A 15,502-nucleotide genomic window follows, 5' to 3' on the forward strand; every position below is an offset into this window, starting at 1 on the left:
AGGGTCTGATCCAGAATCTGTATTTAACCAAATCCCCAGCTTTTGAATCCTGAACACTTGTTAAGATGCAAGGAAGGCCCATGGCCCATTCCTATCATGAAGCAGATACTAGGCTGGGTTATCACTGAGTACCCTTTCTTTTGAACAACAAGAAGCCTTCCCAGAGGATTTTATCTTTTGTGGTCATGTCTTCATTAATTCTACATATAGCTGATACACATCTAATGATTCATATATATGGGCTTTAGTCCTATAATAATTTCAGTCTAGACTGAGCATTCAGGACTGTTATTTATGCCACTCTGTCTGTGGATTTACATCTAGGATTATACTTCTCAATTGTTTTGTTCTAAATTGATACACCAACGGCAACAGAAGACAAGTTCCACATTAGGTTTAGGTTACCCATCACAAAATGGAAAATCTTCAAATACTTTATAATAAACCTAGTCTTATACAATGAGCATATAATATATTTTTCTGTTGAAATGGAGGCGGAATCTGAGCCAGTTCTGTGCTTCAGACACTAACTTTGACACCTGCTTCTATAAGAAATGGGTTGTTTCCTAGAAAGATTTTTCTCATAATACACAGCACTTTGTACAGTAGCATTGCTGTACAGTCTGTGTACAGGTTTAGGAGTCATTGTGTATCAGTTTTTACAGATAATCTACCTAATGTGAAATTTTCAAGACTTACTCCTCTTACATCCAAAATTATTCAACACCATTCAAATTATAACTTCTTTGTTGTACCACCTAATAATGAAATGTATGGAGACATTGTTTTCTGCATTAGTGTATAAAAATCTCTGATTAATTGTGTATGTTGGAAATACCAACAAGTTCCTTTGAGGAATAAAAACCTGTAACTAATAGTGGATTATTTATTTGCTAACAGTCCTAGGAATTGAACCTGGCTCAAAGGATGCAGACCGACTTAGCATAATATGTTGTTCCTTTAGAAGCCTATAGAAACAGAAGACATAGGTAGTCACAGTCCTCTTCTTTTATCTAAGAACACAGTAGGCTTTGTGTAAAGTCAAGCTCTTGATTCTAGACTATTTTCTTTTATGAAGACAAAATAGAGAATACAGTAGAAGTCTGTTATTAATAGGTGAAAAAACTTGGAATAAAGGGTGACTTCTGACCCTTTCTAAGCAACTATATTTGCTCAAATATATTATTAAATTGCATCTGCCTGTACTGTAATTTAGAGAATATATTCACTATTCCAGACACAGAGCCGTTGTTAACACTGCTAAGACTACAGAGTGGCTAAGACTACAGAGTGCTAAGACTACAGTAAGTGGCAGAAATCTCAGAAATGAAGGCAAAATAAATGAAAATGTGCCTGCCTGCCTATTGCATCTAATTAATGTAGCCTTACAAACTCTTAATTGTCACTGCATATCTAATGGTTCAGAAAGAGCCAGGGAGAGCTGGTGCTTTGTTCATTATACCAGACAGTATGCTGTACAGAGACTGTACAGAAAGACAGGCATTCATAATAATGCATTTTATGTACATTGTTAAATAAACATAAAGTTTAACCTCTGTTAAACAGCAATAGTCATGACTTACCAAATCCCCATCTCAATGGTTTTCTGTCTGTATTCTAGTATCATACTGAATACTAGTAACCAAGTGCAAAAGTTGGTCACGCATTTGGGCAGTGGGACTTTCAGTAAAACTGTGGGTGCTTGCTTCAACGAATGCCCTTTGTAAAGGCAAAATAAGACATTTTCTAGCTTTGGAAATACCTTGAACGATCAACATGTCATATGTTAAATTGTCCAGCTTTATGTAGTGTAATTTACCAGACACTGCTCTGCAGGCATGATCCATTGGTATTCAGTAATGTTTGGGTGAAACAACTCTTCAGCTGTTGTGACGAATATTCTTTTGAGGGAAAACGTTTTACTGGTGTTAAATATGCTTGAACTTCTGTTTCATTGTTCTTTAACAAAAAATAATTAGTCACTCTCTATGTTACCATCCTGCTGCCAGATCAAGGTTTGCCTTGGGAGATGGTCCACCAGTGCTGGGGTCGGGCTGGCAGGCAGGGCCACTTGTACGGTGCTCAGAAAGCCGGGTCGAGCCCGGGGCTGGCAGAGCTGAGGCTGGGCCGGTGCTGCGGGCAGGGCAGGCAGGGCTGGGGAGGGCCGGGCGGCTCCGGTGCTGCGGGCAGGGCAGGCAGGGCTGGGGAGGGCCGGGCGGCTCCGTGGCCGCGGCCAGGGCAGTCAGGGCTGGGGAGGGCCGGGCGGCTCCGGTGCTGCGGGCAGGGCAGGCAGGGCTGGGGAGGGCCGGGCGGCTCCGTGGCCGCGGCCAGGGCAGTCAGGGCTGGGGAGGGCCGGGCGGCTCCGGTGCTGCGGGCAGGGCAGGCAGGGCTGGGGAGGGCCGGGCGGCTCCGGTGCTGCGGGCAGGGCAGGCAGGGCTGGGGAGGGCCGGGCGGCTCCGGTGCTGCGGGCAGGGCAGGCAGGGCTGGGGAGGGCCGGGCGGCTCCGGTGCTGCGGGCAGGGCAGGCAGGGCTGGGGAGGGCCGGGCGGCTCCGTGGCCGCGGGCAGGAGCGCGAAGCGGCCCTGTCTGTGCGTGGCGAGGGCACGGCCGACCTGTGGCCGGGCATCGGCCCTGGCCGAGGCCTCCTCGGCGCTGCTCCGGAGCCTCTCCAGGTGAAATGAATACAGGGACGGCTGACGGGGGACGTCCCGTGGCCGTGTGAGCCCAGGCCTGGCGCAAAACAGAGCTCATAGGGCTTGGCGTGAGTACTTCTCTCACTCAGATGTGCACCAAAAGGGGATGCCTGAGGAGCAGACCTGAACTAGGGCAGAAAATGTCTTGCTCTGCTTCCAGTTTTTCAATCTTTCGAAGCAAATGAGTGGTTTTATTTCAGATATGGAATGTGAGGAGAATGGTGGTGACACCCACAGAAAACGTGTTGCAACAGCTTGTCATACACTAATGGCATCCAGGGACTTGTTAAAGAAACTGATTATAATTTTACTAATTCTCCAAGCTATGTAGGGATATTTTCTGGATGGTTTTCTGTCTTCACTAGTAATCAGACAGCCTAGCTGAGTGCGGCTCCCATGCCAGATTCTCAAAGACCATAGGGCTAAGAGTTTCTGAAAGCTGTACATTGAATTGTAGAGACAGTTTTCCCAGAGACTTGTGCTACTTTGTAAGACCATTCTTCATAAATTTGTGGCCCCTTTTCTCTCAGGTGACAGGACCTGAAGGAATGGCCTGAAGTTGTGTTATGGGAGGTTTAGGGTGGGTATTAGGAAAAGGTTCACAGCACCAACCCTGACAGAGTTCAGTAAACATTTGGACAATACTCTCAGACACGTGATGTGGCTCTTGAGGATGGTGCCGTGTAGGACTTGGTGTTGGAGGGTCCCTTCCAACTCATTCTTTAATTGTGTAAAGATTATGTTCAAATTCCTGTGTTTACTTGCAGGAATACAGTTCTTCTTAAAAGTGGAGTCCTAATTCTAAAAGCAAATTTGCGAGTTTCTGAACGTGCTCAGCAGGCACTTCCTGCTGAAGTGGAAATGTCATGCATCCGTACTACATCAGTAACAGGCTAGTGCACACCAGGCAGAGAGTCCCTGAGACATGAAGAACCATAAGGGGAGATAAAACAGAGATAATTGTCTTTAAAATGTGGACACCTGACAATTCATTGTCTTCAAGACACAAGCTGCATTTTTAAATTTTTAAAAAGGCTGTGCAGGGAGGAGGAGAGAGCAAGGATAAAATCTTATCTTAGCATTCTGAGAATTGTGTCAGTAATACTGACTGAAAAATATTGGAATTATGGAACATTTTGAGACATGTGATGGCTAATTTCATTTTATATTGGACATTTTACTAGCATGTTGGTCACACATTTTAATAGATTTTGATATCTAGCTTTCAAAAAAAAAAAAAAAAAGCCAGCTCATTAAACAAATAGAGGCAACCATTGACCATTCTTGGTTTAATACACAGCTCTTAGAAAAGGCCTGGTATACAGAGAAAGACACATTTTCAAAATTATGCATTGTGGTCAAGGCTCTGAATACTGCAGTTTCAACGTGGCTTTTGTGAATTAGACACTAGTTTATTCATAAGGTTGTGAGTCTGACTGTTCTCTTGCTTACAAAGTAATTGAATGCATTTGTACAAATAAAATAGTGGCAGATAGATGGTGTACACAAAGTCCAGAATAATCCAGCTCTTGTTTCACCCACCTGACATTTTTATATGTAAAAAAAGTGTGTATAGTGTCTTTTCCCAGTAGCAACAGTGCTGTGTTGTGACTATAAATGGTAGATGCTGAAGTTAGCACTCTCCCTCTGAGATTATGAAAGTGCTATTTTAATGATTTATAGAAAAGGTCTTGGTACCATATCTGCATGCAGCATTTTACTGCATAAGAGTAACTAGGAAAGGTTGCGATGATACGTCGTGGTATAAAGCATTTGGGGTTAGAGACTCTGCTGGAAGAAAATATTGTTAGCTGCCATCTGTCATTCTAGATCAGCTGGAGTAAAGCAGACTAGAAACAGAGAACTGGCATTTTCTGATTCTTGGTAGGAGGCATCTGATTATTTCAAAACACTCATTTTTCTGGGTAAAGCATCGTCAAGACTGTATTTTAGGTGCTGTTTTTTCTAAAGCGAGAGAGTGTGTTCCAAGACCAAGAGCCCTTTCTAGCTGGATTAATACATCAAAGTGTGGGGAAAACGAAATATTTAACAAAGCAATTACAGCAAACATAACTAACAGACAGAACTTGCTTTGTTCTAGAGTTCACCCAGTCTCCTAGGCCCAACCTCACTTTGAAAAAAAAGTCTTGCAGGATAGTTGAGTTGGCAGAGAAGTACCCTTCCCACACATCATACCATTTCAGAAGTATCTTGGTAGCTGTGTCTTTGCTTGGATATTCTATGAAACTTGTTGCTGCATTAGCTCCAGAACAAGAATAAGAAATGGAAGCTGGGAAAAGAAAGAAGAGACAATTTCAGCTCCAAAGAAAAATCTGGGGAACAGCTAATAAGCACATTGAAATGGAAACTATAATGAAGCTGTGTATGTGAAACTGCTGGGAATATTTTGTTTGTTGTTCAGAAAACTGTAACATTTCCACCAGCTATTGGTGTTTTTGATCGCATGGCAGAATTGCAGTTCATTGATAATTTGCTTGTAATACATGAACTGCATGCATTTTCAGTCCCCATTCTGAGGGTAATTTTTTGACAACTGGTATATTTCAATACCAGCCTAATAGCCTGTGCTGTGCTGTCACTAATATTAAGAGAATGTTAGATGTGGACCTTTGGCATGAAATTATATCATGCTGGTGATGTTTTTTCTAATGTTAAGTGAACCTGGACAGCATCTTAATAGTACAGCCACCATCAGGAAAAAGTATTGCACAATCTTTGGACTGATAGTCATCTCGGAGTATGATGTGTTGGCATTCACTTTGTCTTGTGGCTATGACATGGAATACATCCTACTTTTTCAGCTACATGGCTAATTAGGAGACTGCAATGGTAATAATTTTATTCTTAGAGTTTGATTTAGTGCTTTGTTTTTTAACCACAGTAGAAAAATGGTCAGCCTTCTCCACTGAACTGTCACTGATCTCAGGATTCCTGGACAATTCTCCTTATGTAGTGCACATGCCCTGGACTTCTTGGGAAACAAAGGAGTCTGAATGATGGGTAAAACTAAACAGTACACAGTAATTTGGTCTGCTTGAAACCTTAAACCCTTGCCTTTTACTGTGTTGTGTTTTTTACCTCCTCTTCCTTTATTCTGGCTCTGGTAACACTTGCAGCAGTGGCACTTGGTTTGTGAGCAGTGCTGAATGCCCTCAGCTTCACTGTAAGTCAGTGACAGTCACTTCTGAAATTTGGACTAAGTGTGGGTGGAGACTGACGTGCATGTTGACATCTCTTTCTTTACAGCTTTGTTAAGAAAAGGACACCTAAGTGATGAGGTGACTTGTTTATCTCATCTACCACACCTCTTCCCTCTTCACCCTTCCATTTTTTGCAAGTCATGAGTCAGTATCAGTAGTATAACGGCAGTCCAGAAACTTATACTGGCACATAAAAAATATTTCAAAGGCAACTACCATTTAGTATGATTTATTACACGGGAGGGGAATCATAAGTGCGTTTTTATGATAGTTGCAATTTATGTGTGCATGATTGTATGAAGCAAAGTGACGCAGATTCTCTAGGCAGGTGCAAAGGAGAGTCACTTCATTGCAAAAACCAGGCCTTTTTAAGCACTTAGCCCATTATCGGTTACATAGTTTTAAAACATAACAAATATAATCCAGCCAACCACTATTAACCATGATGTGAACACATAATAGTTATATAACTTGTTTTTCTACCTCCAGTTCAGCTGAGTCACTTTCCCATAGTCCTTTCTTTCTTAGCCAAAGTAGCAGGCCTGAGCCATGATTTTACAAGGGTAACAAGACCCTTATTTTATAAAGTTTTACCTATATGCAACACAAAATATTATAAGAAATGTTATACATGATCTTTCATAGAGGAAAAAAGCCCCAGTATGCCTGTAAACCAGGTACAAGACTTACTGAAAGAGTTGTTTTTGTATTAATGTCAACCTTTTGACTTATAGACTGCTTCAACACGTGTGTCTTACAATAATAATGTATTATTTTACATTACTAGGATTATTAGTCTGTGTCTGCATAAGGAATATTGCATGGGGCTTAAAATGTACCTTAAGTTTGCCTTAAAAAAAAAATCTTCTAAGTAAAATTAAATTGACTACCACTAAACAGTTTAGTGGTAGTCAATGTTTAGTTTAAACATTTCAGATATTTATTTGGATTCTTTGCAAAATTGAGACTGTAAACCTTGAAAATTTTAGACTTTTATATATGTTCAAGAAGTTTCTGCTTCTTGAAAGGGATAGGTCAGGTTTTCACAAACTTGTGTTGGGATTTTTTATAATCTTACTGAGAACAGAGGGGCAGAAGCATCAAAATGGTAATGTGATTTTTTTAGAGAAACATAACTGGGATGAACCTCTTTCAATTCTACTATGCCCCGTGTGTTTGTTAGCAGCCCAATTTGTTGTCTTGTGCACTTGCATCTTTGAGCATTCAATTAGCAGCTTGAGTACACGGAGGCCTTACTGTTGCTGAGGCCTTTTCTAGCAATATTTTGAATTACTTGAACTGACTGATGTGCTCCAGTAGAGGGGAGCAGCGCCTACACATGCAGATCCAACGGCTTGCTAATAAAGACACTATTCTCTTAAAATATGTACCTATTCTAGTCACTGGCACGTGTAATTGTTGACCAAACACCAGGGAAGAAACCTGAATAATCTAATAGTTATCAAACCAAAAATAGCATTTTATTGGAGTTGAATAATATATTGCTGACTAAATGCATGTTAGTGTGCATTTTTGCTTAGCACTGTCTGTTCAGTGCCTTCTCTACCTTTACTATATTGAGATTTAGTGAAGCAGCCTTTCACAGAGGTGCAAACTTGAATGGGGACACAGTAAAATCAGTCATTTGGCCTCACTGCATTTCCTTTTTTTGTTTCCTATATGCCTGAGACTGACAGGAGGTCTTGGGAGGTAGTTAAGTACCAGGGTTCAGTCAACAGTTAATATTTTGCAGGAGATCAGCCTACATCTTCAACGTGTTACTTTTTCTTTGGTTGCCTGATGCTGGTAATACTAAGTATCTAATTTGGTAAACATTAGAACATTGCTGCTAAATTCTATAATAACAAAATGGGCTTTGACTTCATATCACAGGCATCATTGGTTAAACATCATATGAGATTATTCTTCTATGTCATTGTGTACTATGCAGTGACAGGGCTGACTTAAAAGTATTGTTTTTGTTGTTCCAGCGTGTAGTTCAGCCGTGTCTTCTACATTATCATAGGAGTGCATATACAAATGTACACATTTCTCATTGCAAAATTCTATAGCTGGTGTTTTCATCATGTTCCACAGAGAATGGAAATTTCTTTCTGGTCAAGATCACCACATGTAGATTCTGTTCCTTTGTGGCTTCAAAGGAGAGATTGCCTCAGGCTTTCAGATTCACATACTGAGTATAATGCCTTGTACTTCCTTTCACTATAAAAACATTACAGCATCAATGTAACAATGCTGAGACCTTCTCGTGCTACCTCTTCTGTTCCACAGTTTTGTGCTGTGCAGAAATATAAAAAATACATTCTAGTAAGAAATAATTTAGTAAATGTTGACTACTTCTACAGATAGATTTCCATTTGACAAGATTGGAAATGCAGTATACAGCAGACAGTTTACATTTTAGACTTACATGATCTGAACTTTGGGGTGCTAGTCATATGTATAGAGGAAGAAAGATGTTGCATGTAAAAATGATTTACTGTCACAGTAGCACAGGCTACAGAAATGTAGCCAAGAGTGTTTTACCTTATTTTCAGTTAGCAAATAATCAGGATTTTTTTTTTCAATTATACTGACTTCCATATGTTTATTTCACTAATGGTATTCAGGTGCAGCCATTTCCCTTTCTGCATTTGCAGTGTAGGTTAATACAAGCTGATAAGAGTCATTCCTCTTTATACAGACTGGCTTGGGTAAGTGGACAAGGCACTGAGTGATAACTTTCTATTCACAGAAAGGCCTGCCTACTTTGAGAATTTCTGTTCTGGTTGGAGAAGTCCTTGACAATCAGCTTTATTTTTAAAGCTATTTAAATAGTACTTTTGTGTATCTCTGCTTGCTGGGGAAAGTGTGCTAGCTAGCAACACAGAAGTACACAGTTGGTATCTCACATAAACAGCTTACTCAACTGATCCAGGTACAGTGACATGGATAGAGATGAAGAAAACTACTATGGAAAACATGGTAATTTACTTGCTTTCTTAGACCAATTCAAAACACCTGATCTAAATCTCACATATTTCAACTGTGTTATTTCAGTTGACTTAAATGGGCTTGAATGCAGACTCAAATGGTTTCCTGTAACTTCTTAAATTATTAGCAATATTCTAATTTTTTCCTGCATGTCATTTGCTAGTATATTTAAATTGCACATCAAAGGTAAGTTTTATATATGTATGTTGTTGATTTTTATTTTAGGTAAGTAATTTAGAGTTGCTTTTTAAAAATCATTACAGTGATAAAGTGTAACAATTAACTTCATATGCTGTTTGGAGTCAGAATTTGTAAATACCTTGTGAGTTATTTCTAGTAATGATATTTTACTTCAACTTACACAAGTTTCATAAGGCAGACTGTAAAATAGATCTGTCTCATCTGCAAAGAACAAACATCATACCAGTTTTTAATCTTAGTAAAAGGTGTAAGTCCCCTCTCACCACTGCTTTCTTCCTTATGCTTACCAAACTCCTAAAACTTGGAATTTGCTTTCTAAATATATTTGGGCTTTTATAGCTGGGGAAGTGGTTTGCTTTTACCAGGAGCAATGTAGATACTAGAAACGTAAATAATTCCCACCTCACCTCCCAAAAAAATCTTCTGAATTTTTAAAGAATAATAGTAATAAAGTAGGGAATTTGAATTTAATTTAGAATTGAGTTAGAAAAATTAGATTAAACAAATGGCTTTTTTTTTTTTCTGTTGTTCCATGAAACTGATCACAGTTGTGACCAGTTGTAATGAGTATTCCAGGGATCCAGATTACTTCTGACAGTGAATTCTAGTGTGTTTTGAACTTAGAATGTTGTTACTGTTTCTTACCATATTCTGTAATGAATTTATACCAAGAGCTCAGTGATAGAGGAGGTAGTTTGAGCCATGTTGCCCTACACCATGCCACCATAAGCATACAGACTGCTGGTGTGAGGAACAGTTCTTGGAAGGAGTTTGCAGTACTGCAATAATTTTATAGCTGTTAGTGGCTATTACTTCTATTTCACAGCATCTGTCTTCTTGTTGAAGATGAGACTCTCCATTTGAATTAGAGCTCCTTTTCTGTAGTGCTTTGTTTTTATCCTCTTATTTACTAGGTCCATTCGGCTGTCTGTGTGCTGAGATGTTACGTTTTCATGTTCTCTTCCCAAGTGGTATTTGTATAATCCTTTCTTAAAAACTAAATGTGATGAAAATTCCAGTGTGTGTTTCAGTATATAATTGTGTCCTGAAAGATTTCCTAATGCCTAATCTAAACCATCCTTGCTGCAAATGAGGTTAGCTTATCTAACTGGTAGAGGAAACAGAACTACTGATTGTTGTAAATTTTGTATGGTAATTGAAGACTGTTATTTTGTGCTCCTTTGCTTAATCACAGGCATTGAAGTTGCATTCATTTACTGCTTTCTGTAAACCTCCTAGTATCTTCTTTGTAATAAGTCCCTCTACTCTCTCCAATTTGTTTGTATCTTCTGAAATTCTAGTGCCATGATCTAGAAATAGTTATTCATTTGAGGCCTCACATGTACAAGCACAAGGAAGAGTGACTTTTTCAATCATGCTCTTGAAAGAGCATGTCTTGAAAGAGTGGTGCTTTTTTTGAAGACATTGCTTGACTGATTCATTCTCTCTTTGTAGAGTGCTGTAATCCTTTAGGATTCTTCTCAACAGTGTTTTTGGAATCAGTTGTTCTGTATGGATTCCTGAATAGAGTTTGTCTTTACAACTTTTGTTACTTTACAAAAATAACTTTGAAGAGTTGTTTATCAAAATCCTTTTTGATAAATACTTCTGTCTCCAGAAGTATTTTAACAGTTGTCACCTGCACCATTTTGAAGTGTTCATTCTGCTTAATTGTTCTAATTTTTAAGGAGAACATGAATAGCTTTTAATAATAGGCTCCTCCAGTAGTGGGATTGAGCTAACTACTAAAATTCAAGAGTGAGAATTGAGAGCCTTAACGGGTGACTCAGTAAAAATGTTTGCCCATAAAAGCAAGTAGACTGTTAGAATTGTTAGGAATAGACTGAAGTCAGATAGAAAGAGTCATTATAGGATTATATAAATTGCGTCCAATATATGTGATGAATATCCTGTGCTGTTCCGGCCCCCCCTTTTCTGGTGATCTGTAGTAGCACTGTAAAGGGTTAGGAAAGGAATATAAGCATGACCAAAACTATGAAATGACTTATGTACGAGAAACATTTGGGCGGACTAGGACATTTGAGTATAATAATTTGTAACATTTTTGTTAACATAGCATACTGCCATGTTACACAATATAGTAATAAACGGATTGACTGCAAGCTTAAAATAGATAAAAGGAGGTAGTACTTCAGTGTTTGATTAACTTGTAGTACTCTGTGATGTAGAGCATTGCAAATTTTTAAAGTATATGCAAGGTAAATAGAGATTCCTTGGATCTCAATTTTTTAATGAATGAAAAAGAAGTTCACTCACAGTTATTCAATGCAAAGTCAGTACTTTTAGTTAAGAAAAATGCAGTTGAAAGTCTCTGTAATATCAGTGTTGGGGAAATACTACAGTGTTTGCCTTGGTGTTGCATTCCTCCTCACATATGGCCCCTTATAAGATTCAGAGTGCAGGTTTGGTGAATTTTTTTGTTTGATGTGGTGTGGCTGTTCTCATGTGCTCAACAGGTCCTGGATGAGCAAAGAACAGAAGTTCAACTTCTGTGTGCCTTAAGGCCAGAACTTCTCCATAGGGCGTGATGTTACATATGGTTTTGTTCTGGTGGTAAATTATTTTGTAGTAGAAATTTCTGTTCAAAAAGGTTCATTCAATATACAGGTGTTGGCCCAACATTAGGTATTGTGTATGGTACATTTGCTTTCCTGACCATGTATCAGAGCATAGCTTCTTCCACTCGCCAGCACTGCTGCCATACATCTCTTCTCTAAAGTTTTAATTTTTCAGTCTGTTCTGTGTTAAGATATTTTTGTTGCCAGAACTTGCTAAGGTGGATCTGAATACCTCAGATGAAGGGCAAATAGGACTGCTGTGTTTATTGTACTGGCGTGTGTGTATTTTGATAAGGTTTTTCTGATACAAGCCAAGAACAAAGTCTGGCATGTAGTTAATAAACAAAATCTGCTTTGAGAAGTTGCTGGATTGTTCTCTAATTTACAAAAATAAATATTTTTCTTTGGGACCCAGAGAGGAAATTTTGGCTAGTAGCACCATGTAATATTAGGGATATTCAGAGGAGGAGATCCTTAAGAAAGCAGTGAAGAAGCACTCTGAAGGAGTAATTTGTATTGTAGCTTTGACATTTGAATGAAGGAGTAATTTTTCATTGCACAGAGTTTTGTTCAGTAAATCTTCATAGTCACTGAACTTTGTAAAGAAAAAGTCCCCTACAGCTGAATAGCTAGCTTTAAAAAGAAAAATCCAAATTCTGGTCTGCTGAATGAAAAGCTGCTTGTTTCTCTTCATACAGTAGCCAAAACTTAAAAATTTTAATTTGACCATTATTTTTTATTGCTCTTTACCAAGTGAGATCATACTTTAATTTTTCTTATTCAGGTCCACATTAGAAGCACAGGTTGGTGGATTAGTATTTGGTAGGTTTTTAATATAGTTTTTTTTTTATGTGTAGAGTAAATCAGTTGGAACTGTGCTAACCAGGATAGCCACATGAAAAACAGATTGCCCATGGAGGCTGTGGATGCCCCAACCCTTGCAGTGTTCAAGGGGAGGTTGGATGGGGCTCTGAGCAGCCTGGTCTGGGAGGAGGTGTCCCTGCCCATGGCAGGAGGCGTTGGTACTAGATTATATTTAAGGCCCCTTGTGCCCCTTTAACATTCTATGATTTGGGAGAAAAATCAGAAACTCCTAGCCTGTAACTGCAGAAAGGTGGGTTCATTTACTCGCTGTCAGACACACTTAGCCTGTGACTGAGAGGCATGATCCTTGTCTCTATGTTGTGAACCTGTGCATAGACATAATCATAGGATGTACATTAAAGTTAATTTATTATGTTGTAAATGTGAGGTGCTCAATATTTTTAAGTTAGAAGGAAAAAAGCTTTAATCTCATACAAAAACTAGGTAATTTTATTGGGGAATTACTGGTATTGCCCATATGAAATGATTTTAACAAAACTGATTAAATATTGATATATGGAAGATGCTCTTCAAAGGCTGGATTTAAAAGATTTTATTTTAAATAAGGACATGCTTTTATACTGTTTTATTTTAAATGCAGGTGAACCAAGGAAGTTTGACCCAAAGTTCAGAGGACCTATTCATAACAGGTAAATATCATAGCTCTGTTAAATCCTTTTTGTGAACAGGAGTTAAAATTTTTTTGTTAGCAAAACTTGTGAATTTGATTCTGCAAGTCTTCTACTTCCAGACCACTGTCTTTAATACCCTCGAGGATGGATGATTACTAAGGAGTATTAAACTGTATTCTCTTAAGTCCTTTTAGTTTGAATGCCAATTCTGTGTGCCTTGCAGTGGCTAGTATCTGCCGTCTAACATGTGTAGTGGTTCTGATGCACCTCTTTGTGACAGAGCCTCCTACCAGAACAGGCTGTCTTGACTTCACTTAGTTTTATGAAATGCAGATGAAAGCATGTTACCACTTAGAAGGTTCGTTAATTTACAAGTAGAGTGAAATTGCTCAGAAAGCATCTAAGGAAATGATAGGGTCCCAAGATCACCAAGTCCAACTTCTAATCATGGGCAAATTTTCAGTGTTTTTCCAGATGTAGAGAGCTAAGTTCTAAACTAGCATTTACTGCTCTTACTGAGAAGAATAAATTACAGAATCACAAGTTATTCTAGTTTTACTGTTCTGAGGAGAAAATTTATGACAGAGAAGAACACTGCAGACTTGTCATACTATCATTTGAACACACACACACTATCCTTGTCTATACAGGATGTAGTTCTTCCTCTCTGAAAGCTAATAATTTTAGAAATAAATAGAAATACTTCTTTAGGAAGTCCATCCTAGTTTGTGAAGTATCTTTATGATATTGCCAATGTATCAAGCCAAGCTTGAGCGGTGGCAGAACTGCTTCTGAAAGGAGGCTGGGAAATTGAGAAGCATTGTTTTAGCATTGCTTCTTCAATTTTGAGCAGTTGTCCTATCTTAGGTTAGTGCCATATTCATCCAAGGTGGTACAGGTGGATCCTGTACCACCTTGACCTCACCAAAAGTTTATTTCGGTGAGATGATAAAGCTGTTCCCCTCTCCAAAAGTGTCCACACTTGGAAACACATTTCAAGTTCTCCATCTGTTTAAAAAATCTGCTCACTTTATCTCTTTTATGTGAAAAATGTTTCTCTGTAAGAGGAAGCATAGATTGGAAAACAGAAATAATGGCAGATGCTAAAAATGAATTCTGAGGCAGGTGTCCTGTAGTATGTCTTGACACATATATGATCACTTGTATGATAAGCGAAGTCATGGGTTCAGTGTTGAAAGGTATTACTTGTTTTAACAATATTTAAATCTGTTCCTCATTATGATCCATTGTCTACAGTGAAAAAAGCATACACATTTATTTGCTGGTCTTGCTACAAAACCAGGACCTTACGCCTCAAACATGAGTTTGTGACTAAAACTTCTGCAAAGTGCTGGTGTAGATATCTTACTCAGATGTTAAAATACCATATGACAATCAGTGGTTTTGAAGGACCATATTAAACACCTTATTTTTAAAAAGTTTCTTCTTGCCCCTAGGCGCTGCACAGACATTATTTGCTGTGTTATCTTCATAGTTGTCATTCTGGGTTACATTGCATTAGGAGTTGTGGGTAAGTAAACAGAGGTATAGTAATGCCTTTTCATATAGAGGGGAAGCAGCTTTGTGAATGTTAGAATTTTAGATTGAAATGTCCCTTTTGCTCATATTAGTGCAAAACTTTCCAATCAGTAAATAATGCCTTTCATAGAAGCAAATAATTAATTATCATTCTGTATCTATTGTAATTCACAGAATCACAGACTGGGTAGGGCTGGAAGGGACCGCAGTGGGTCATCTGGTCCAACATCCTTGCTCAGAAGGGTCATCTCAGAGCATATGGCATAGGATTATGTCCAGATGGTTCTGGAATATCCCCTGTGAAGGAGACTCCACACCTTGTCTGGGCAATCTGTTCAAGTGCACAATCACTGCACAGGGAAGAAGTTCTTCCTCATGTTCAGGCTCAGTCCCTGCCTGTTGCTCTGGTACCATTGCTGGGCTCCAGAGCAGAGCCTGGTTCATGCTCTGCCCCCTTCCTGCAGATGCTGACAGCCAGGGCTGAGGACCCCTCTCAGCTGGGGCTCCTCTCCAGGCTGAACAGTCTCAGCTCCCTCAGCCTTTCCTGGGAACGGAGATGCTCCAGGTCCTTCCTCAACTCCACAGCCTCTGTTGACCCTGCTCTGGGAGCTCCATGTTCCTCTTGTCCTGGTGAGCTCAGAGAGGGACGCAGCACTCCAGAGGTGCCTCACAGGACTAAGCCAGAGGGGCAGGATCCCTCCCTGACCTGCTGAAAATGCTTTTCCTGAAGCACCCCAGGATCCCATCAGCCTCTTGGCCCTAAGGATAAAATGCTGGCTC

At 39.3% G+C, this 15,502-nt stretch overlaps 1 protein-coding gene across 7 annotated transcripts in view; it reads left to right on the plus strand.

Moving 5' to 3' along the window:
* Nucleotides 1–15,502, plus strand: part of SLC44A5 (solute carrier family 44 member 5) — a 68,324-nt gene that overhangs the window by 16,481 nt on the left and 36,341 nt on the right. For 6 of the 7 annotated variants that reach the window (XM_030278595.4, XM_030278592.4, XM_072932748.1 and 3 more), the window contains 2 exons: nucleotides 13,153–13,201; nucleotides 14,641–14,714. In XM_030278595.4, coding sequence (XP_030134455.2) covers nucleotides 13,153–13,201; nucleotides 14,641–14,714 — 123 coding nt within the window. Of the gene's footprint in view, nucleotides 1–3,970; nucleotides 8,899–13,152; nucleotides 13,202–14,640; nucleotides 14,715–15,502 lie in introns of those variants that run through there. The other variant, XM_030278594.4, reaches the window with a different exon arrangement.

The sequence above is a fragment of the Taeniopygia guttata genome, chromosome 8 (assembly GCF_048771995.1).
Source record: "Taeniopygia guttata chromosome 8, bTaeGut7.mat, whole genome shotgun sequence".
Taxonomy (NCBI): Eukaryota; Metazoa; Chordata; class Aves; order Passeriformes; family Estrildidae; genus Taeniopygia; species Taeniopygia guttata.